This window comes from Myodes glareolus, chromosome 16 (assembly GCF_982192425.1).
Source record: "Myodes glareolus chromosome 16, mMyoGla1.1, whole genome shotgun sequence".
NCBI lineage: Eukaryota > Metazoa > Chordata > Mammalia > Rodentia > Cricetidae > Myodes > Myodes glareolus.
The window spans coordinates 2,809,808-2,829,922 of NC_142041.1; the positions used below are offsets into that span (position 1 = coordinate 2,809,808).

The 20,115-nt window shown below is 40.0% G+C and overlaps 1 protein-coding gene across 2 annotated transcripts in view; it reads left to right on the forward strand.

Annotated features, from left to right (window-relative positions):
• Positions 1-19,729, forward strand: part of Ripk2 (receptor interacting serine/threonine kinase 2) — a 30,799-nt gene extending 11,070 nt beyond the window's left edge. Inside the window, exons 4-11 of one of the 2 annotated variants that reach the window (XM_048420304.3) lie at positions 1,945-2,102; positions 6,109-6,158; positions 6,843-7,004; positions 10,388-10,473; positions 14,760-14,846; positions 16,070-16,163; positions 18,147-18,350; positions 19,207-19,729. In XM_048420304.3, coding sequence (XP_048276261.1) covers positions 1,945-2,102; positions 6,109-6,158; positions 6,843-7,004; positions 10,388-10,473; positions 14,760-14,846; positions 16,070-16,163; positions 18,147-18,350; positions 19,207-19,544 — 1,179 coding nt within the window. In that variant the 3' untranslated portion in view covers positions 19,545-19,729. The remainder of the gene's footprint in view (positions 1-1,944; positions 2,103-6,108; positions 6,159-6,842; positions 7,005-10,387; positions 10,474-14,759; positions 14,847-16,069; positions 16,164-18,146; positions 18,351-19,206) is intronic. The other variant, XM_048420305.3, reaches the window with a different exon arrangement.
• The last annotated feature ends 386 nt before the right edge of the window (positions 19,730-20,115 follow it).

Sequence of the window (20,115 nt, forward strand, 5' to 3'; positions counted from 1 at the left end):
CTTCCTTGGGGTTATACAACCAATTAAATGGTAGAATTACACTGTAAATTGAAATAACCTCAACTCCAGAACCCAATGTTCGTAACTAAAATTGCGTTACCTTCACAGCTAGTCAGGCCTGACTTTCCACTGTCTGACAGTTTGTCTCCTCTTGGTCTTTTTATAGTTGCTGTCTCTTAAGCTTATAGGAAATGTGTGAAAAGTTTGTACAATCTGTGTTTGATGATCCAGGATCTGCAATCTTTATCTCATTCATCTCAACAGATTGTAAAGTAATTCTTCTGTAAAAAGAAAAAATGCAAAAATACAAGATATAAATACTCAAAATACCAATTATCCAGAATGAATCCCATCCTACTTTGTCAGTTTCTTCAGTGGTATTGTAATGGTAAAAGTAAAATGCTACAGATTCCCGAGTGGTGGCATTGGGCAGGGGCACTAGACCATGGTGGGCCAGAAAGGCAGCCACCCCAGGCAGGGAGCCATGCTATGAGGGCCAATGGGTCCTAGGAAGGGAGCCGCATGGTGGGTGAGAGATTGAGAGCAGCAAGTCCCAGGCAGGGAGCCTCATGGTAGGTGAGAGACCAAGATAAATATCATGCAAAGTGAGGATGGATATTTATTTAGTGGGGAAGGAGAGAAAAGGAAAGAGCAGAAAGAGGCAGAGAGAAAAAGAGAAACAAAGAGGTAGGATGGGGAGAAACAGGGGAGGAGAGGAGCCAGGGCAGCAGCTACCTCTTTGGGAGAGAGACAGAAAGGAAGAGCTCAGACTGGAAGCAGAAGGAAGATCCGCCTGCCTTGACAGTGGGGGGTGGGTGGGGCTTGTCTCTTAAAGGGACAGGACAGACCATTACATATATTATTAGTCTAAGTAATTTAAATGTCTTTAAAGTTTTCCCATACTCCTTGCCCACTAAGTAACATTTCTGGTCTTACATTTTACCTTTTATTTTTAAAAAGTAAGGAGCCTTTTAGACATTAAGAAAGTTATATGACCTATATAAATTACAACAGAAAGGAAGCTGTAAAGGACATACTGGAAGTAAAGAATGCTAACCGTTGGTCAGTTCTTTAGTAGTACATTCTTGTAGGGGCACACAGCATGATGTGTGCCATCCAGAATGCCTCGTAGTAGTGAGCATAAAACATCTAATGGTGACTAGTTACTATTGTAAGATTTTACTTATTTTAAAATCTAATGACACTACTTTTAGAACATTAATATCATGTAAACATGGCCTAGCAAACTGTCTTGTTCTATCTTCAGAACCCATGTGATGGAAAGAGGGAACTGGCTCCTGAAACTGTCCTCTAATCTCCCCAGCCACACCCTTACACACCCATGTGCACCCATACACAAAAAAATTATTTTTTGTTTGTTTGGTTTTGGTTTTGGTTTTGGAGACAGGGTTTCTTTGTAGCTTTGGAACCATGTCTTGGAACTCACTTTGTAGACCAGTCTGGCCTCAAACTCACAGAGATCCGCCTGCCTCTGCCTCCCAAGTGCTGGGATTAAAGGCGTGTGTCACCACCCTGTACAAAAAGAATTCTTAAAGACCATTTTTAAGCAATGTTCAGTCTATTGTATGGCTTATGAGGAGAAATATCGGTGGTAGGGGACTGGAAAACACAGCCTACCCTAAAGTTCCATGCCATAAAAACAATATTCAGTATGTATATTTATTCAGATTCTGAAACAATTAGTTTCATTAAAAATGTGTAATATTCTGCTACAAACCTTATCCGTGTCTAGTCGTCTGGAGGTGTTGGGCATAGCTCTGTGGTATGTGATTTCTTAAGAGGCTGTGGAATGTTAATAGTTTTTAGCTTTTCTTAGACCGAAAGCCATTATAAATGCAATATATGAAAACAAAGGCAGTTAACTCCTGGGTGTTTTAAAGTAAAAAAGATCGAAAATTTTAATTCATCTCTTTCCTCTTACAGATTGCAGATTTTGGTTTATCAAAATGGCGCATGATGTCGCTGTCTCAGTCACGAAGTAGCAAATCTGCCCCCGAAGGAGGAACAATCATCTATATGCCGCCTGAGAACTATGAACCTGGGCAGAAGTCGAGGGCCAGCGTGAAGCATGACATATACAGGTACCAGGGTTGCTTTAGTATTGTCAGAAGCGTCAGATTAAGCAGCGAAATGTTCCAACTACATTTTATATGAAATTTTCTTCTTATTACTTATGGTGAAATTTAATTAGAGGCCACAGTGGTTGATATTTTTCAAATTAAACGTTTTGCTTTAAGTGATTTCAGCATTGTTTAAAGATATGAAACTGTATATTTTGTCCTATGAAAAATGCTCGTAGATTTTTAGTGCCTTGGTAAAGCATGGAGAATCAGTAGTCCATAGCATTTAGTCATGGTTACTTATACATTGCTCAGTTTTAACAGAAATAAGCAAACTGTTAAACCTACCAGGAATGTTTTTATTTAAATCATCCCTTATGTTTATATATGGATGGATCCTTTGTACATTAAATTGATATGTTTAATAGAATTATGGTTTCATGTTTCATTTGCAGCTAGTTATAACCTCACAGTGCAGTAATAAGCATAATTTATTGTTTTTAATATTGCTTCTTTGACCAGAGAAAAAGAGGATCATAATTTATTATGCATAGAATTGGAGTATGGGTGCTCTTACCTCATGAGCAATTCACTCTGTCTCTAACCTGCCAAGGAATGTAAAATCAGGCTTCCTACATTTATTTTAAATCCTTTCTATAGCACTTTTAAACAACTTTTGCTAACTTCCATAAATTAACGGTAAAAATGAAGCTGCTTTTGGTGGTAAATGGTATGTCTTGACTAGAAGATAACATCATCAGCTTATCCACAGCTTCTGTCAAGAAAGGACTTTTTACACTTTTTCTTCAATCCGTGACAGCTAGTTCGTGTCAGTGAGCACCTGGTTCAAATATCCTTCACTTTTGTGTTATTGTATGAAAATGAATGTTTCTTCTATTGTTCCCTGGTAGCCTGCGTTCATTGACGCGAGGTGCCCAGTAAGGAGGAACAGAAGGGATTTGCTTCTGCTGCATAAAGACTACATAGTCCAGCTGGTCTGATTCTATAAAGACAGACTGGTTTGGCTTGGCTTGGTTTGGTTTGGTTTGGTTTGGTTTGGTTTGGTTTGGTTTGACGTGTTTATTTTCCTGGACTGAGAGGTGCTGTGGTTTCTGACATTATGTCTATTTAAATGGTGAACTGCACTGCCTGGTTTGCAAGTGTTAAACCAACCTTGTATGCCTGAGCTGGAACCAGCTTGGTGCAGGTATACAATCTGCTTAATGCGTTTTTGAATTTGATTTGCAAGAATTTTATAGAGTTTTGCATAGACGTTCATCGAGGAAACTGGATGATAGTTTTCTTTCTCTGTTGTATCTATGTCCAGTTTTGGAATCAGTGAAGTGCTGGCTTCATGGAATGGGTTTGGTGGAGTCACTTTCCTTCCCATTTTATAAAACAAGATCACTGGCATTGCCTCTTTTTTAAATATTTTAAATGCCTCATAGAAAGCCAGGCCTGGTGGTGTATGTATGTTTTTAATCCCAGCACTCAAGAGGTAAAAGTAGGTCGATATCTGTGAGTTCAACCCAGCTTAGTCAACAGAGTGAGTTTCTGGACAGCCAGAGGTACGTAGACAGACTGTCCCAAAAAAAGCAAAAAGCTTGATAGTTTGATGTGGAATCCACCTGATCTTGAGATTTTCCTTGTTAGTAGACTTTACTATGATATATCATTTCTAGTGTGTGTGTGTGTGTGTGTGTGTGTGTGTGTGTGTGTCTGTGTGTGTCTGTGTCTGTGTGTGTGTCTGTGTTTGTGTGTATTTGTTTGTATGTACGTATATGTGTGTGTATTTGTGTATGTATATGTCTTGATTTAATTTTGGTGGTAATATATATCTAAGAATTTACTGTTTCTCCTGGATTTTTCAAGTTTTTTTTAAATGAGTTTTCTAAGCCCTTCCTAATGAGTTTTTGAATTTTATTGGAAACAAAAAAGTAGACTTCCTTTTTCATCTGTGATTTTATTAATTTTGCTCTTCTTCTTTTAGCTATTTGGCTAAAAGTGTGTCTGTCTTATTTATGTTTTTAAAGAATCAACTTTTATTGATTCTATGTGTAGTTCTCAGACAGAAAAGATGGCTCAGCTGTTAAAGGGTAGACTCACAATGAAACTTTTTTTTGTCTCCTTTTCATTACGTTCTGCACTGATCTTTATTATTTCTTGCTGTCCAATGCTTTTGAGTTTGGATTGTTCCTGTTTTGTTTTGTCTATTCATTTGTTTGCTTGTTTATTTTGTTGTTTTGTTTTGCGAGACATGGTTTCTCTGTGTAGTCCTGGCTCTCTGTACCCCAGGCTGGCCTTGAATTTGGAGATCCGCCTGCCTCTGCCTCCAGAGTGCACACTCCCGCTGCATGACTTGGTCACACATTTTATTTACTGCCTGGAGGTACTTCATTGGGTTACTTGAGATCTTTCTAACTTTTTAAAGCACTCATAGCTACAAATGTTCCTCTTACAAGTACCTTGAAGTTGTGTGTTCATTTTCATCCGATACTAAGAACTTTTAAATCTCTTCCCTGACTCCCTGAAAGACTCAGCAGAAATCCAAGAGTTCATTCTTCAGTCTCCATGTATCTGTATAGTTGGATAGTTTCTGTAGATTTTCTCTCCACGTTTTGATGCATAATCGTATTGCACTCGGAGCTGAAAAGATAGAAGAGGTGATTTTGGTTCCTTTGTATTTGCTTAGACTTGCTTTGTAGCCTAGAACGTGGTCTGTTGTAGAGTCGGTCCTTGGGGCTGCTGAGAAGAACATGTATTCTGTTTCAGTTGAATGGAACATTCAGTAAACATCTGTTCAATTCATTGACCTATGATGTACTCCAACTCTCAAAATTCTTTATTGATTTTTAGCTTGACTGGTCTATCTATTGTCTGATTGAAACTACCCACTATAATTGTTTCAAAAATCAAGCCTTTGTGTGCATTCATCCGTGTTATGAAGTTGGGAGTGCCGGAGTTTGCTGCCTGTACGTTTACAGCTATGACTTCTTGGTGAAGTCATCGTTTCCTTCTCTCTTCTGACTAATGCTGGGTGGAAGTAGGCTCTATCACCAGAATAACTACTTGGTTTTTGATAGATTGTTTTATCTTTACCAATAGATATGATTCTCAGAGACAACAGAAAGTAGGCTCTTGTTTCTTAATCCAGCAATGCTGCCTCCAGCAAGGCGAGTTGAGGTCGTTTTCGTTTAAGGTTACAATTCAGGGGTACTTACTATTGCTGTAGTCTGGTTGGCTGTTTTTCTGGTAGCTTGGATTAGTGTTTGTTCTGTACTTTCTCCCTTATTAGTATCAGGAATTTGAAAACAGACTAATTTCAATGTATTTATCATTCATTTTGTGAATTAGATTTTATATTAAACTCTATAAGGGGAAAAAGTGAGGAAATAATTTTCCTTGGCTTGGGTGGAATTTTTTTCTGTAATCCTCATTTTCCTCAAAGATTCTGTGCTGCCACGCCTAATCAAGTTCAGGTATCCTTTCTGAGTATGTAACTCACTTGGAGATACTGCAGAATTCCTATTTTCTTCCCTTTTATTTCAGATGTATACTCTGTTCAGCTTAACTAGGTGATTTGTAGCTGAAATGTAATGGTCATCAAAACCTTTGCACTAGGAAAAGACAATCTTGAAACCAGGAGAAGTCAGAAGAATGGTGCTATACTAGAAAAACTTCTTTTATTACTTTTAGTTTTGTGGGAAAATTAGGAACATCTGATTAGAGGTTACATTTTATCTGGATGTTCAGAGTAACAAGTTATCACAAATATTTTTCCTGGTATATAGCACTAAGCCATTTTTGTGGTAACTTTATATTTTTAATTAAAATTAATTCTTTTTTAAAACAAAGGTTGATTCCCTTTCAGACATGCATGAATATTCACTACCCTGACTATATATGGTGATTCCTCATAGAACATTTCATTACCTATTGTCTTCAAAAATGGTTTCATTTTTAAATAATTTTACTTAAGTTAATGTACAAAGTTCACTTATGATATATAACTTTTTAACTTAAACAGCTATGCAATTATCATGTGGGAAGTCTTATCAAGAAAGCAGCCTTTTGAAGGTACGTATGCCCTTGATTTACTTATTTCAGAAGATATCAAGATGTTGGTGCACATTCAGAGCTATCTAAAGCTTGTCAGAATTTAAACATATCTGCCATTCATTGTGTACACAAACCACACTGTCAAAACCTAACAACTTTTCAGCTATGCATCTACTGCAGGCTACACAGTACACTAGATTAAGGATCAGTCGTGAAGGGTGTACTTGACTTAAGGGTGAGAATAATCTAAACTCTAGTTCTTTTGTGAATCTCAAGTCCTCATTTTTGTTCTTTGCAAAATGAGATTTTAACTATTATTCCTTCTACAAATACCAACAAATGTTGAAAAATAATTCTTTGTCTTTCCCAGATAAACTGGAGCTTTTTTAGTTTGTAGTATTCAGCTTGTTCTGTAATGAATACTTTCAGCATTTCAGTGACTCAGCGGATAACATCCATCTCTCATTCATATTAACTGTCCCTGGCTGTCCCTTGTTGGCTTTGCTCGGCTCTGCTGAGCTCTGCCTGGCTCAGCTCTGCTCATGTCCCATGTGTGGCTCACAGGCCTGTCACTGCCTGGCAGATACGTCCGCTTACAGAAAAGGGCATAATGAATTGGTCTGACACTTGAAGATTGCCTCCTTTTTTCTGACTAATGTTAGGAACATCTTTCCGGTTAATGAAATGTATTTGTTTTGACAGAGGTCACCAATCCTTTGCAGATCATGTACAGTGTGTCCCAGGGCCGCCGGCCGGACACGAGCGAGGAGAGCCTGCCGTCTGATGTTCCTCACCGGGGTCTCATGGTCTCTCTGATACAGAGTGGCTGGGCACAGAACCCAGATGAAAGGCCGTCTTTCTTGAGTGAGTGGACAGTTGTAATCTGGACCTTAAGTTATAGGAATTGTTAGTATGCTATAAGTATTCCTTGAAAAACTATGCCTCTCTGAAACTATTCTATAAATTACTTTGCTCTTGTTATTCATTGTATTTATATGTAGGTAAAGATTGCTTCTAAAGATCTGAGAATTTCTAACAGAAAAGTGGCATTGTTTGGTAGGGGTAGTATTCCATTCACTTAGTGAACACCTGCCTCGTGCTCTCTCCTCACTGGAGGAGCGCAGGGAGCAGAGAAGAAGAAAACCACATCTCGGCTTAACGTTCTCCTGGAGAAAGCACTGGGAAAACAAGCGGATCCCTACGACACTGGTCATGACACAGGCCGTGGAGTCAGGTCCTGTAAGGACACAAACGCCGTGGAGTCAGGTCCTGTAAGGACACAAACGCCGTGGAGTCAGGTCCTGTAAGGACACAAAGGCAGCGATAGCGGAGAGAATGCTGGGAGGAGCTGCGTAACACCTGAGACAGAGCGCGTCCTCCAGACCATGGAGAGAGTCGAAGGTTCTGAGACTAGAAGAGGAGTGTTTTGTGTTTCCAAGGAATAAAGAGACAGCCCTCATCGCTAGAGCATAGCGAACCAAGATTGTGGTAAAGATGCCCTAGAAAGCAAAGGAGCAGGTGCTCACCACGCCCAGAGCTGGATTCCAAGCACGGTGACCAGCCATTCTCACAATCTCTTCTGGAGACAGTATGATCTAATTTAAGTTCAGGCCAAAATCACTCGTGACTGCTGTATGGGGAAGTGGCTAGGGGAGGCCAGAGAAGAACAAAAAAGCAGCTAGGAAACTCCCTCAGGGATCGACTAACTAAGGTGATAATTCTGGTCAGAGAAAAATTACTCAGAATTAAGATACATTTAGGAGAAAGAACCATCAGGCCTCTGAATGTAAACAGGAGAAAATCTTAAGACCTCGGTTAGGCACAGTTCTTAGATTCCAATCCAAAGGATCTAAAAATTTTTCACTAAATACATAAATGTGGAGATTGAACTTTAAAATAATTAGAAATTTGTACTCTAAGTCTCAGGCCGAGGAGCTGGTGCAGGGGAGAAACTGTGTTCCATACAAACCCGAGGACTCTAAATACTTATATTATATATCCCATGTGCCCTGCTGGTGTGCAGCCTGCCTGTAATCCCAGCTGACTAGCTAGACTAGCCAGAAATGGAGAGCTCTGAGTTCAAGGGAGAGACCCGGCCTCCATAGATAAGGTATAGAGCAGTCAAGATAGCTATTGTGAACTACTGGACTTTGCAGTCACACATACATGCAAACAGTATGCTTACATCCCACACACACACACTTGCAGAAATAAATAAACTACTAAAATATGAAAGGACAAAATGCAGATGGTGGGAATATATTTCCATATCATATATCTATTGAAAGAACTTGTAAGAGGAAATAAAAAGAATTCTGACTAAGTCAATAACAAGACAAATAATAAATTTTAAAAATTGGAGATTAGAGTTTCATCAAAGAAAATATATAATTGATGAAAAAGCATATAAAAGGGCTTTTTACATCACTAGGAAATACATACAGTGAGATACCAATTGAAGCCCATTAAAACAGGTACAGTAAGAAAGACAAATAATGACATGTTGGTGTGATTGAAAGCAATGAAACCCTCAGGTATTGCTGATTGTGTATGCCTAATCATATAGGCATGCTTCATATAACCAGCAAATACTTTAATAGCCATATAAACATTTTTATCCAAGGAAGAATCTAGGATTTATGATAAAAAAATCAAGCATCGCTAGCTCACAAGTAATTTAGACTAGATCACCCTAGATGGAGAATTTAGCCTGACAGCAAAGAATAAAATATCCATATTAGACCTCTGAGGCATTTCTCAGAAATTGTGTGAAAAAACAAGAAAATAGCAAAGGAAGGACATCCACGGTGTAGTCTCATATGTCTAGGAAGGAGCCAGAAGGAAAAGGGAGTGTGGCCAGTCACGTCTGACTGTCGTGCGAGCAGGTCCCCAGCCGAGTGCAGCAGGAAAAGGCTAGAGCAGGAGACTCTGATGAAGTCAGGTGTTTGAGGCCAACTTGGGTAATAAAGATCCAAGTCCCTGATCTCAAAAAAAAGAAAGATTTTTCTCACGCTCGTCATTGGTAACACGTACAAATGTAACTTGTTCTTTTGAAAGATTTTTTTTTTTTTAGTTTGTGTTTTGTTTGTATCTGTGTGCATGTGTGTATATGAGAGTACAAGTACCTGCTGAGGCCAGAGGCCTTGCATCTCTCTGGAACTGGGGTGGCAGGCAGTTGTAAGCTGTCGGATGTGGGTTCTAGGAAACAAACTTGGGTGCAGAACAGTGTGTGCTCTTAACCTCTGAGCATCTCTTCAGCCCCACTTGCGGTTTCATAGAGATGCGAGACCAGAAAACTGGTGCTGATGTGTACAAAGTAGACGTACGAGACATGCAGACCAGGAGGACAATTCAGACGTTTACCTGTGTTCTCTCCCTCCTTCTCGCTCTCTCTCTCTCTCTCTCTCTCTTTCTCTCTCTCTCTCTCTGTGTGTGTGTGTGTGTGTACAAGCATCCATCAGTGATCTGTGGGCAACTTTCAAGACTTGGTTCTTCCCTTCCTCCATGGTGCTAGGATCAGGCTAAGGCAGCCAGGCTTGCATAGCAAGCGCTTTTACCCACTTACCTCTTGCTGGCCCAGCCTGTAAGAATCCTTCACACGTTGTGTCTTGTCAGACTCAAGTCCATTAGCAGATATGCGGCTTGACTGTCCTCCCCTACCCGAAGTCTGTGGCTTTGCATTTTTCCTTAAGAATAACCTTTCTCTAGAGTACAGTTTTAAAAATTGTTTTTGGAAGTCCAGGTTTTTATGAATCTTATTTTTGATGTCATATCTAAGAAATTTCCCTAACTCAAGGTTTTGAATATTTTCTCCTATTTCTATTTAAGTGAATGATTAATTTTGAGTCAATTTTTATGCATGGTGTATGGTAAGAGTATAACTAACCTGTTTTTATGTGTGGTGTATGGTAAGAGGATAACTAACCTGTTTTTATGTGGTTATCTAAATGTCTGAGTATAGTGTATTTTGAAAGACTCTCCTTGCCTTGTCGAATTTCAGGCCCTCTTTTGAAAGTAAGTTTACCAGAATTGTAATGGATCGTTTTTTAGGCTACCGACTCTGCTCTGTTGATCATCAAGTCTGTTTATGCCAGCGATAAGAACTCCTACAATTGGATGTCATCACGTTAGTGAAGGATTGACATGGAGCCTTAGGAAATGAATGCTAACATTTCAATTTATTTATTAGAAGCAATGTGAACTTAAAATTGTTGAGTTTTGTTTTGTTTTGTTTTTTTCTTATTTAGAATGCTTAATAGAACTTGAACCGGTTCTGAGGACGTTTGAAGACATAACTTTTCTTGAAGCTGTTATTCAGCTAAAAAAAACAAAGGTAAATCTCCATTTGACATTTTGTAATTTAGGACTGTAAATAGCTATATGTCGCTCATGTTTTAATTTAGTTTCCCAGACACAGGCTAGAGTTTGGAGGTGGGAGAATTGGCAGGGGCCATGATTACTACCTTTCCTTTTCACCAGCGAGTAATCCCACTTCATTCTAATGGGCCACCTTCAGACGTAACCATTTCAGGACTCTCGGCATGTCAAATGTGAGTTTAGAATGTGTACTGAAGGCCCTGTGTACAACAGGCCCCCTGCGTCGCTCACCACAGGTGAATGTGATATGTGTTGGTCTGTGTTTACTTCTGCTAAGTGTTAGTACCTGCAGATGATGAGTTCCTGCTATTCCTTAATGTGCTTGGCTTTTTCTGAGATTTATTGTCAAGTAAAGCAGTAGCATTTATGCTCTAGTTGAGCCCCCAAATTATACGTCTATTGCTTGGTTTTTACTTTGTTTTCTCACTCAAATACTTCACGTTACCGAGACTGAACTGTCAGTAATGTTCATGGGAATGACCAAGGGTGGCTGTGTGGTCCGTGCAGCCCTCGTGGACCAGCAGTCGTAGCTCCTTAGAGCACAGCGAGTGGAGGCTCGCACTCACTAGGTCCCACTGAGTTGCACTTTATATGTGATAGAAAACTGCCAGCCAGCGAAACTCTAGGACGATGAACAAACACAATCTGCACTTCCTTGTTGACTGAGTTTGCTTTCCCCTCCTGGTTTGCCGGGCCTCCTATGTAAAAGAAACAGTCACTCAGAATCAAAACTAAGATTTACCATACAATATTAGTATCCAAGTTTTAGAAGGATCTGAAAATGAATTCTTTAAATTCGTTTCATAACTTCTCTAACTCCCCCATTTGGGGGTAGGCTACAGTCTTTCCTAGAGAAACCAATGTCAATACGAACTTCTGAGACTGTTGCCTTTTGTCTTATCCTTCCCTTTCCTATTTTTCTCCTTACAAGTTTCTCTTTTCTCTCATCTCTTTCTAAGCAAAACTAGAGTAGGGACCTGGTGGTACCATCCTGTAATCCCATCTACTTGGGTAGACTAAGAGAGGAGGATTGCAGAGTCAAGGTGTGCCTGGGCTACAGTGTAAGCTCAAAGCCAGCAAGGGTAAGTTAGCTTTACCTGTCTCGAAGTAGAAAAGAAAAGAAGGGAGTGGGCTCAGGGGTATAGTTCAGTGGTACGTAATTAAACATACAAAACAAAACAAAAAGAAGAAATAGGAATGGAGGAAACTACAGAGGCCTATTGCCCTGGTTTTGAAGAGAAGAAAACCACCCCACATCCTTTTTGTCTCCAGCTTAAACACTAGGATCCTGTGTATGCGATTTAATGTTTAGAAGTTTTATCTTTCTAAGTAAAGTGTATGTTTTCAGATAGTCTAGTAAGCCCATGGTGGATTCTTCATTGTTATTATGTCACAGTATCATTTATTTTCACATGAAGCTGTAGTTGGCAGTTTTTGGAATTCTAGTTTCTATAGCTGAGATTATTGCAGTCTAGATGTCAGTAACTTCCATAATACCCACACAAACAGTGGCACTAGCAATAGAATAGAAACGGAAGAGCCAAGCATGGTGGTCTGCGCCTCTCGTCCCAGGTCCTCTAGCGGTAGAGGCAGCAGAGTGCACTTTGAAGCCAGGCCAGAGTGAGAAACATGTGCAACAGATCCTGTCTTATACAAACACACACATACACATCTCATATTTCTCTATTTAGAATGGCTTGCCTTTACATTTTCTGTACTTTTAAATTCTCTTAACCACCTCTTATCTGTTTGAATTTTTCCAAGCAAATGTTTCCTATATTTTGAAAATTAAAAGCTGAACCCAAAAAGTTTTCTGTAATACATTCTTATATTTCTTCTTTGGGAATGATTCACTAGTCGATAAATAATTTAAATTATCATATCATATATATATATCATATATATAAAAATAAGGTATCATAACAAAACAATATATTATATATGTTTCAGGAAAACTTTCCATAACAGGCATAGACAAAAAATTACTTGAAGATTCATGTAAAATTGTGTGTATGTTAGGTGTGGTGGAGCATGTCTTTAATCCCAGCACTCAGGTGGCAGACACAGGTGGATCTCTAAGTTTAGTAACAAAATTACATGGTCTCAAGCACATACACTGACTGAACTAGCAAGCGTTCATGAGTGATGGGCTAGGCCCGTTCATATCCAGTTCACGCAGCTGGATATGAGTCCTTCCCTCTGACTGGAGCAGGAAGTGGTAAAGTGGGCAGTGGAAAGCTGGGGGCAGAACCCACTGGTTTCTAAAGTTCTGAAGAGCAATTACTATTATTCTGGTATTGAGAGGAAAAACAGACGTAGCCATCCAGAAGCTGAAGCAGGTGGATTGCTGTGATTTTGAAGCCAGCATGGTCTGCATGGTAAATTTCAGGCCAGCCTGACCCTGACTGCAGAGTGATATTCTCTGTCAACTGGGTTGCGGCGGGGGCTAGACTCCCAAGTCTGTTTTTAAATGACTTAGTAAAAGTGGTGACAACTTATCTAATCCTATTTATGGAGCCAAAAGTGAATCACTTTAGTATAAACTTATAGTACTTAGATAAGCAAATCACCTGCTTAGCAGCTATCTTCTGCTGAATACCTGCCAATAAGCTTAGAGCCATTTTGCATGCATTGCTTCTAATTCTCCTTACAGTAACCCTGCAAAATGAGTACCCTTCTCTGTCATAGATAAATAGGAAAAACTAATTTTAAGTTTCATCGCCCACCCCATGCACAAGCAAGCAACCCTAATTAAACTCAGTGGGCTGTTTGTTTATTTTGGTGATTGTTTAAGTCAGGAAAGTGGGACAGAGGACAAGATGAGAAGAGTTCAAAAGGGAGCAGGCGGGACATCAGAGAGGGGAGGAGGAGGGACTGTGGCCAAATACATTGTATACATGTAGGAATCAGACGGTACAAATACATTGTATACGTGTAGGGGTCAGACAGTACAAATACATTGTATACATGTAGGGGTCAGACAGTACAAATACATTGTATACATGTATGGGTCAGTCAGACAATACAAATACATTGTATACGTGTAGGGGTCAGACGGTACAAATACATTATATACGTGTAGGGGTCAGACGGTACAAATACATTGTATACGTGTAGGGGTCAGACGGTACAAATACATTGTATACGTGTAGGGGTCAGACGGTACAAATACATTGTATACGTGTAGGGGTCAGACGGTACAAATACATTGTATACGTGTAGGGGTCAGACGGTACAAATACATTGTATACGTGTAGGGGTCAGACGGTACAAATACATTGTATACGTGTAGGGGTCAGACGGTACAAATACATTGTATACGTGTAGGGGTCAGACGGTACAAATACATTGTATACGTGTAGGGGTCAGACGGTACAAATACATTGTATACGTGTAAGGGTCAGACAGTTTACAAATACATTGTATACATGTAGGGGTCAGACAGTGACAAATACATTGTATACATGTAGGGGTCAGACGGTGACAAATACATTATATACATGTAGGGGTCAGACAGTGACAAATGCATTATATACATGTAGGGGTCAGACAGTACAAATACATTGTATACATGTAGGGGTCAGACCGTACAAAATACATTATATACGTGTAGGGGTCAGACAGTACAAATACATTATATATTTGTAGGGGTCAGACGGTGACAAATACATTATATACATGTAGGGGTCAGACAGTACAAATACATTATATACGTGTAGGGGTCAGACAGTGACAAATGCATTATATACATGTAGGGGTCAGACACCCCATTCCATAGTAACACACCACCACCTTTACATTGTCCCTGCCTTGGTTTCTTATCAGTACAGTAAAGACAGGCGTAGGACTGAGCATAGTGCTCGGAATGCACTTCTCCTCAGTAACAGCTATGGATAGATAGAACACACAGCAAATTAAGTACCTGCATTTAACCAAACACTTTATTATCTCAATCTTCAAATAATCCTGTTGGCAGGACTTTAAAGTTGAAGCTGCGAGACACTTGAGAGATAGTAATTGCTGACATCTGCCAGTTGATACAAGGCAGAATGAAAAACCTGTTCCCTAAACGTCTCTTGCTGGACACCGTCACTGCCTTATTAAGTTATAGATTCTCAAGTGATTTGGATTTTGTTTCCATTGATTTTTGTGTAAAAATAAAACATGTGAAGTAGATTGTATATACTTCTGTAATTCCTAAGTCACCTCCAACTAAAAAGGCTATCTGTGTGTTTACTTCAGATGCAGAGTGCGTCCAGTACTGTTCACCTCTGTGATAAGAAAAGGGATGTATCGTTGAACCTACCTGCAAACCATCCTCCACAAGAGGTACAAATATATATGTGTTATTCATACCAAACTGAATGGGAGAAGAATATTAAAGTATCATGTGGTCTAACCCCCTTTTCTGTGTATGGAAAGCTAATGTCCAGGGAGTGTTTATACCTTGTTATGGAGCCATGACAACCTCTAAGCTGAGCTCCCACTCCGTCCTACGCGATGCTCTAGGGTAGGGTACAAGTAAACATCCGTGATCGTTGCTCCACTGCTTATACCTCCCTCTCACCTCATAGTAAGTCATAACAGAAGGTTCTGTTGTTCCCCAAGAAGTATTTCTCTAATTGATCACTTTATGAATCATTTTAAGATTATATGTCCATTTTATAGATTCGTAAAAGTAATAGTACATTCGAAAGATCAGTAAACATAACACAGAGGGGTTTTACATTCGTTTATACAGTGTGTGTATGTGTGTGTGTATGTGTATGTGTATGTGTCTGATTCAAAGGATAGCTTGCAGAAATCATTCTCTCCTTTGCTGTGTGGTTCCCAAGGATCAAATTGAGGTCATCCTCTTGGCAGAAGCCCCGTTCCCCACTGAAACACCTCACTGGTCCAAATACATAATTTCGAAACCACTTTTATGTAGACTATCTAATTTAATCTTTGAATATATGCTAATTTTGATGGAATCTAAAACCTAGAGTGTTTCAATGCATTGTTGAATGGCAGTGAGCAATTCCATGGCAGAGCTGGGAGTGAAGATCTTCATGATATTTCCGAGGGTTTTCATCCTGTCAGGTTGAAAGAACCTGCAAGCAAGCATTTGCTCTAAATCAGGAGACAGCCATGAGTTTCTGGTTCACCATTAGAGCCGCTGAGCAGGTCCACTGAATTCTGTAGGGTCTATAGCTATTTCCAGAACATAACTATTGCCCCAATCCTTCCATTTAAGATGGTTTTTAAAAAACTGAATTTGGGGGTTGGGAGATAGCTCGGTGGTAGAGCACGCACTTAGCGTGTGTAACCCCTCGGTTTGATCCCTAGGAGAGATGGAGGTGAGGAAGAAATTGAGTGTATTTGTGATGGTTTTCTGTTATTTCCTTGGTTCTGTAAACTATAATTTATGGTGGTTCTGGGCCTTTGTTTTTAATAGGCCAGAGGCAAGTACAGTCTGGAAACCTTAGCTATGTAACTTTAAAGATGGTACCTTTCCACAAACGTTTATGTAAACAGCTCTCCTCAACCTGTCGGTCCACTGTCTGTTTCAGGAATCATGTGGATCCTCTCTGCTCTCCAGAAACGCTGGTTCTCCTGGAACCTCCCGGTCCCTGTCAGCTCCTCAAGACAAAGATTTTTTGTCTGGTACGCCAGTTTCCCAGTCGGTATCATTAGCAGCTTTTCCACTTTCTTTTGAGGCCATCTCGTTAGCAAAGTGGTGTGCAGGGATGCTCCGTTTCCTTTGTAGGTGACAGGAAGGCAGCAGTGGGATGAAGGTCAGACACCTGTATGTTAAAGGCGTTCTGTGATCGTGATGGAAAGGGTTTTTTCTTAATATTTTAAGAAAAGAGAGAAATGTTTCTAAATTACTATAGTAACTATATTTTAAGGATTTACATATATAACTACAGGGAACAAGATACATTCTTTACAAAGTACTTTTATTAGCTATGTAAGGGAGTTAGTCCTGGTTTTACAGATTCTGGACTCTGGATCCCACAGCAAGTAGCTAGCAGATCCAAGATTTTCTTAAAGCCAGGCTTACTGATCAATAGTTCACGTCCCTCCACTGTCCATGTCAGCATGAAGACTTTATGTCTAGTTGGAGGCTGACCTCTTGCTGTGACAGATGGGCCCTCCGTGGGAAAGAACCCGAGTCCAGAAGCCCAGAAACAAACTAGCAGTGGGTAACTTAGCTTGTCTGGTAAATGGAGTGAATAAGAAGAGATAAAATAGGAGGGGGGTCACAGTCATATCTAGAATGCCGAGGGAATGGAGAGATGGCTCAGTGGTAAAGATATTTATTGCTCTTTCTGAGGACTTGAGTTTGATTCCCAGCACCCACACAGTATCTCAGAACTGTCAAAACTCCAGGTTCAGAGTTATCCTATTCTGGCCTCCATAGGCACCAAGAATGCACAGACATATTTGTAGAACAAAATACTTACACCAATTTAAAAGAAAAAGCAGTAAAGAAAAAAATAATTTCTGCACTCAGCTAAGGTAATTTAGACTTTTAAGTTCAGTAGGTGATTCTTGAAGAAGGGTACAAAATAAGAATTTTTGCCTTAGGAAGGCTCATCTTTTCTGGAATATATATGCTATTCTCAAATTTATCTTTATTTATTGTTTGTATGTGTGTGAGGTGGGGCAGCACAGAGGAAGCCGCACAGAATACAGTGCAAATGTAGAGATCAGAAGACAGCTTTGGGGAGTCAGGTATCTCCTTCCACTGCGGATTCTGGGAATCAGATTCTGGTGAAGCAAATGCTTTGATGCACAGAGCCCTCATGATGGCTGTGTAGACGCTACCTGGAAATGAAGAGGAGACTTGGAGTAAGGACAGTTACGAGCAGGAGAGTGTGAGAGATTAGGTGTCTCCCCGATGCTTTATGACTTCTCATTTGAGGAGCTAAGAGAGAACAGATGAAGCTGAGTAAGTTGTTAAGCTGGAAACCACCACAGCTGCTAGAACAAAGAACCAAAATGGAGTTTAGAGTTAAGACAGGTGGTGGTTATGATTTTAATTTTTTTATTTTTTTTATTGTTTGTCTGAGAAGCCATCAGGACCTACTGGGGCAATGTGCAGAATGTTGGAGACACTGTGTTCAATAATGACATAAAGATAATTTCATGAACTTGAAGGTCCGATAAACAGAACACTCAGATTGTTTTCTAGAGGAGAAAGGAAAAACATGTAATACAGACTTCTTATACTTAAAAGACTGTGTATCTTACAGACCTAAGACAGTTTTAAACAGGAAATAGTAGTCATAGGGCAAGCAAGCACCAACAGAAGTAAAAACTCTGGGGTATAAATGCTTATTTCCCTAAGAAGGCTTGCAGAGCTGTGGGTCAAGTGCTTCCAGCCCAGCCTGCAGCCTGAACCTGGTCCTCAGGTCTCACATGGTAGAAAGAGAGCGCTGATTCCCACAGGGTGTCCTCTGCTCTACACACACACACACACACACACACACACACACACACACACACACACACGTAAATGTCATTGAAAACACTTAACATCTGTTCAGCATTGGGTTTCTGATGTAGCTTCAGTGACACTGAAAAGCCATACCCATGGGAGCCCATCTTCTGTGTGACCCACAATTTGGTATTTTCTGCTAGGACTATCTAGTGAGTGCTCTACCCTAATGAAATGTCCTGTAGGAGGACCTCCAGACTGCTCGTCACTGAAGCTGCATCACTGTCCTGGAAACCACAGCTGGGATGGCACCGTTTCTGCGTCACAAAGGGCAGCCATCTGTGATCACAGACCCACCCTGTGCTCTCTGGCTATAATAAATCCACTGCTGGCTGAGAAAAGTGCAGGTGAGTGTTTGCTGCAAGGTGTACACACCGTACAGTGAGCCTTCCTAGTGTTCATCCCCACCCCGGTAAACACTTCAGTAGGAAAGCATCTCCAGCCTTATGCTGACTTGTCCTATTAGGGCCAGGTGTGCTCCAGGAGTCTCCAACTGGGAAGTGTCAAGAAGAAGCATTACTTACTATTTGTGATTATTAGATATGCAGGCATCCATTATATTTGAAACAAAACAGAAATTAAAGTCATTTTGGCCTACAGCATAGCATATGAAAAATATGTGATTCTCCCAGGAAGGTGAATGGGAGATAAAGTGCAAGTCTCTAAATAATACCAGGACAAATAAGCATTTTCAAAAAATAGTGTTTAATACTGGCACAATCATACAGAAATGTGTGCTCTGCTTATTCATTTGTATGCAGAATTATACTCTGTTGCAGGGAGGCCGCTTGTTTCTTTCCTGACTGCTCAGCCCCAAAATAATCACACAGAAACTGTATTAATTAAATCACTCTTGGCCCATTAGCCCTAGCTTCTTATTGGCTAACTCTTACATATTAATTTAATCCATTTCTATTAATCTGTGTATCATCACATGGTTGTGGCTTACCAGCTAAAGTTCCAGCGTCTGTCTCCAGAGGGGCTACATGACTTCTCTCTGACTCTGCCCTTTTTTCTCCCAGCATTCAGTTTAGTTTTCCCCACCTAACTCTGTTCCACCCTATCAGGCCAACCCAGTTTCTTTATTCATTATTGGTTACTAATAAAGCAACACACAGACAGAAGGACCTCCTCCCATGTCAATACTCATTGTTTGTGTCTGCCCTCAGTTTTGTAAATTGTTGGTGCTTTGCTCCTCTACAGAGCGCCTCCAGCCTGGTATTGCCCAACAGTGGATCCAGAGCAAGAGGGAAGACATTGTGAGCCAGATGACTGAGGCCTGCCTCAACCAATCACTGGATGCCCTTCTCTCCCGGGACTTAATCATGAAGGAGGACTATGAACTCATTAGTACCAAACCAACAAGGACCTCAAAAGTCAGACAGTTACTAGACACCAGTGACATCCAAGGAGAAGAATTCGCCAAAGTTATAGTACAGAAGTTGAAAGACAACAAGCAAATGGGACTCCAGCCTTACCCGGAATTGCCTGTGGTTTCCAGAACACCAGCTTCAAATTTCCTTCAAAATAAAAGCTTGTGAGTGAGTTTTGAGAGGAAAGTCAGTTTACAAATGGTTATTTATATGTCTGTTACCTGGATAATATTTGTATAAATACATAAGTGTATTAGACTCTTCACCGAAGGTTTTTTGGAAGAGATGAGTATGTCTCCTTCCATGACATTGCAGTATTTTTTTAAATTAATATAAGTAAAACTTTTGCATTATGCCGTGTAGTTCAGTTTTTTTTTTTATGTCAGTTTCATTACTTGAACCTTTTTATGTAATAGCTACGTTTTTCTTGGACATCACAGTGCCTTAAGGTAAGCCTTTGTTTCTGATGGAAGACATTTCTAAACTCCCTTCCTCTATAGCTTTCAGTGTTCCTCTAAAATGCATATTGACTTTATGTAGCAGTGATACAATATTCCCACTCTGCAATCCCAAATTCAGATTCCCAAAGAGTAACTCCTTTTTTAAAGTTTATCCTCAAAAATCTTAGAAGGTTGTTTCAAGGTACACAACATGTATAAAGAAGACAAAAACATTTCTTTATTACCACTGGCCTTTGATCCTGCCTCTGCCTCCCCTCTGTCTGCAGAGTGAGCGGCCC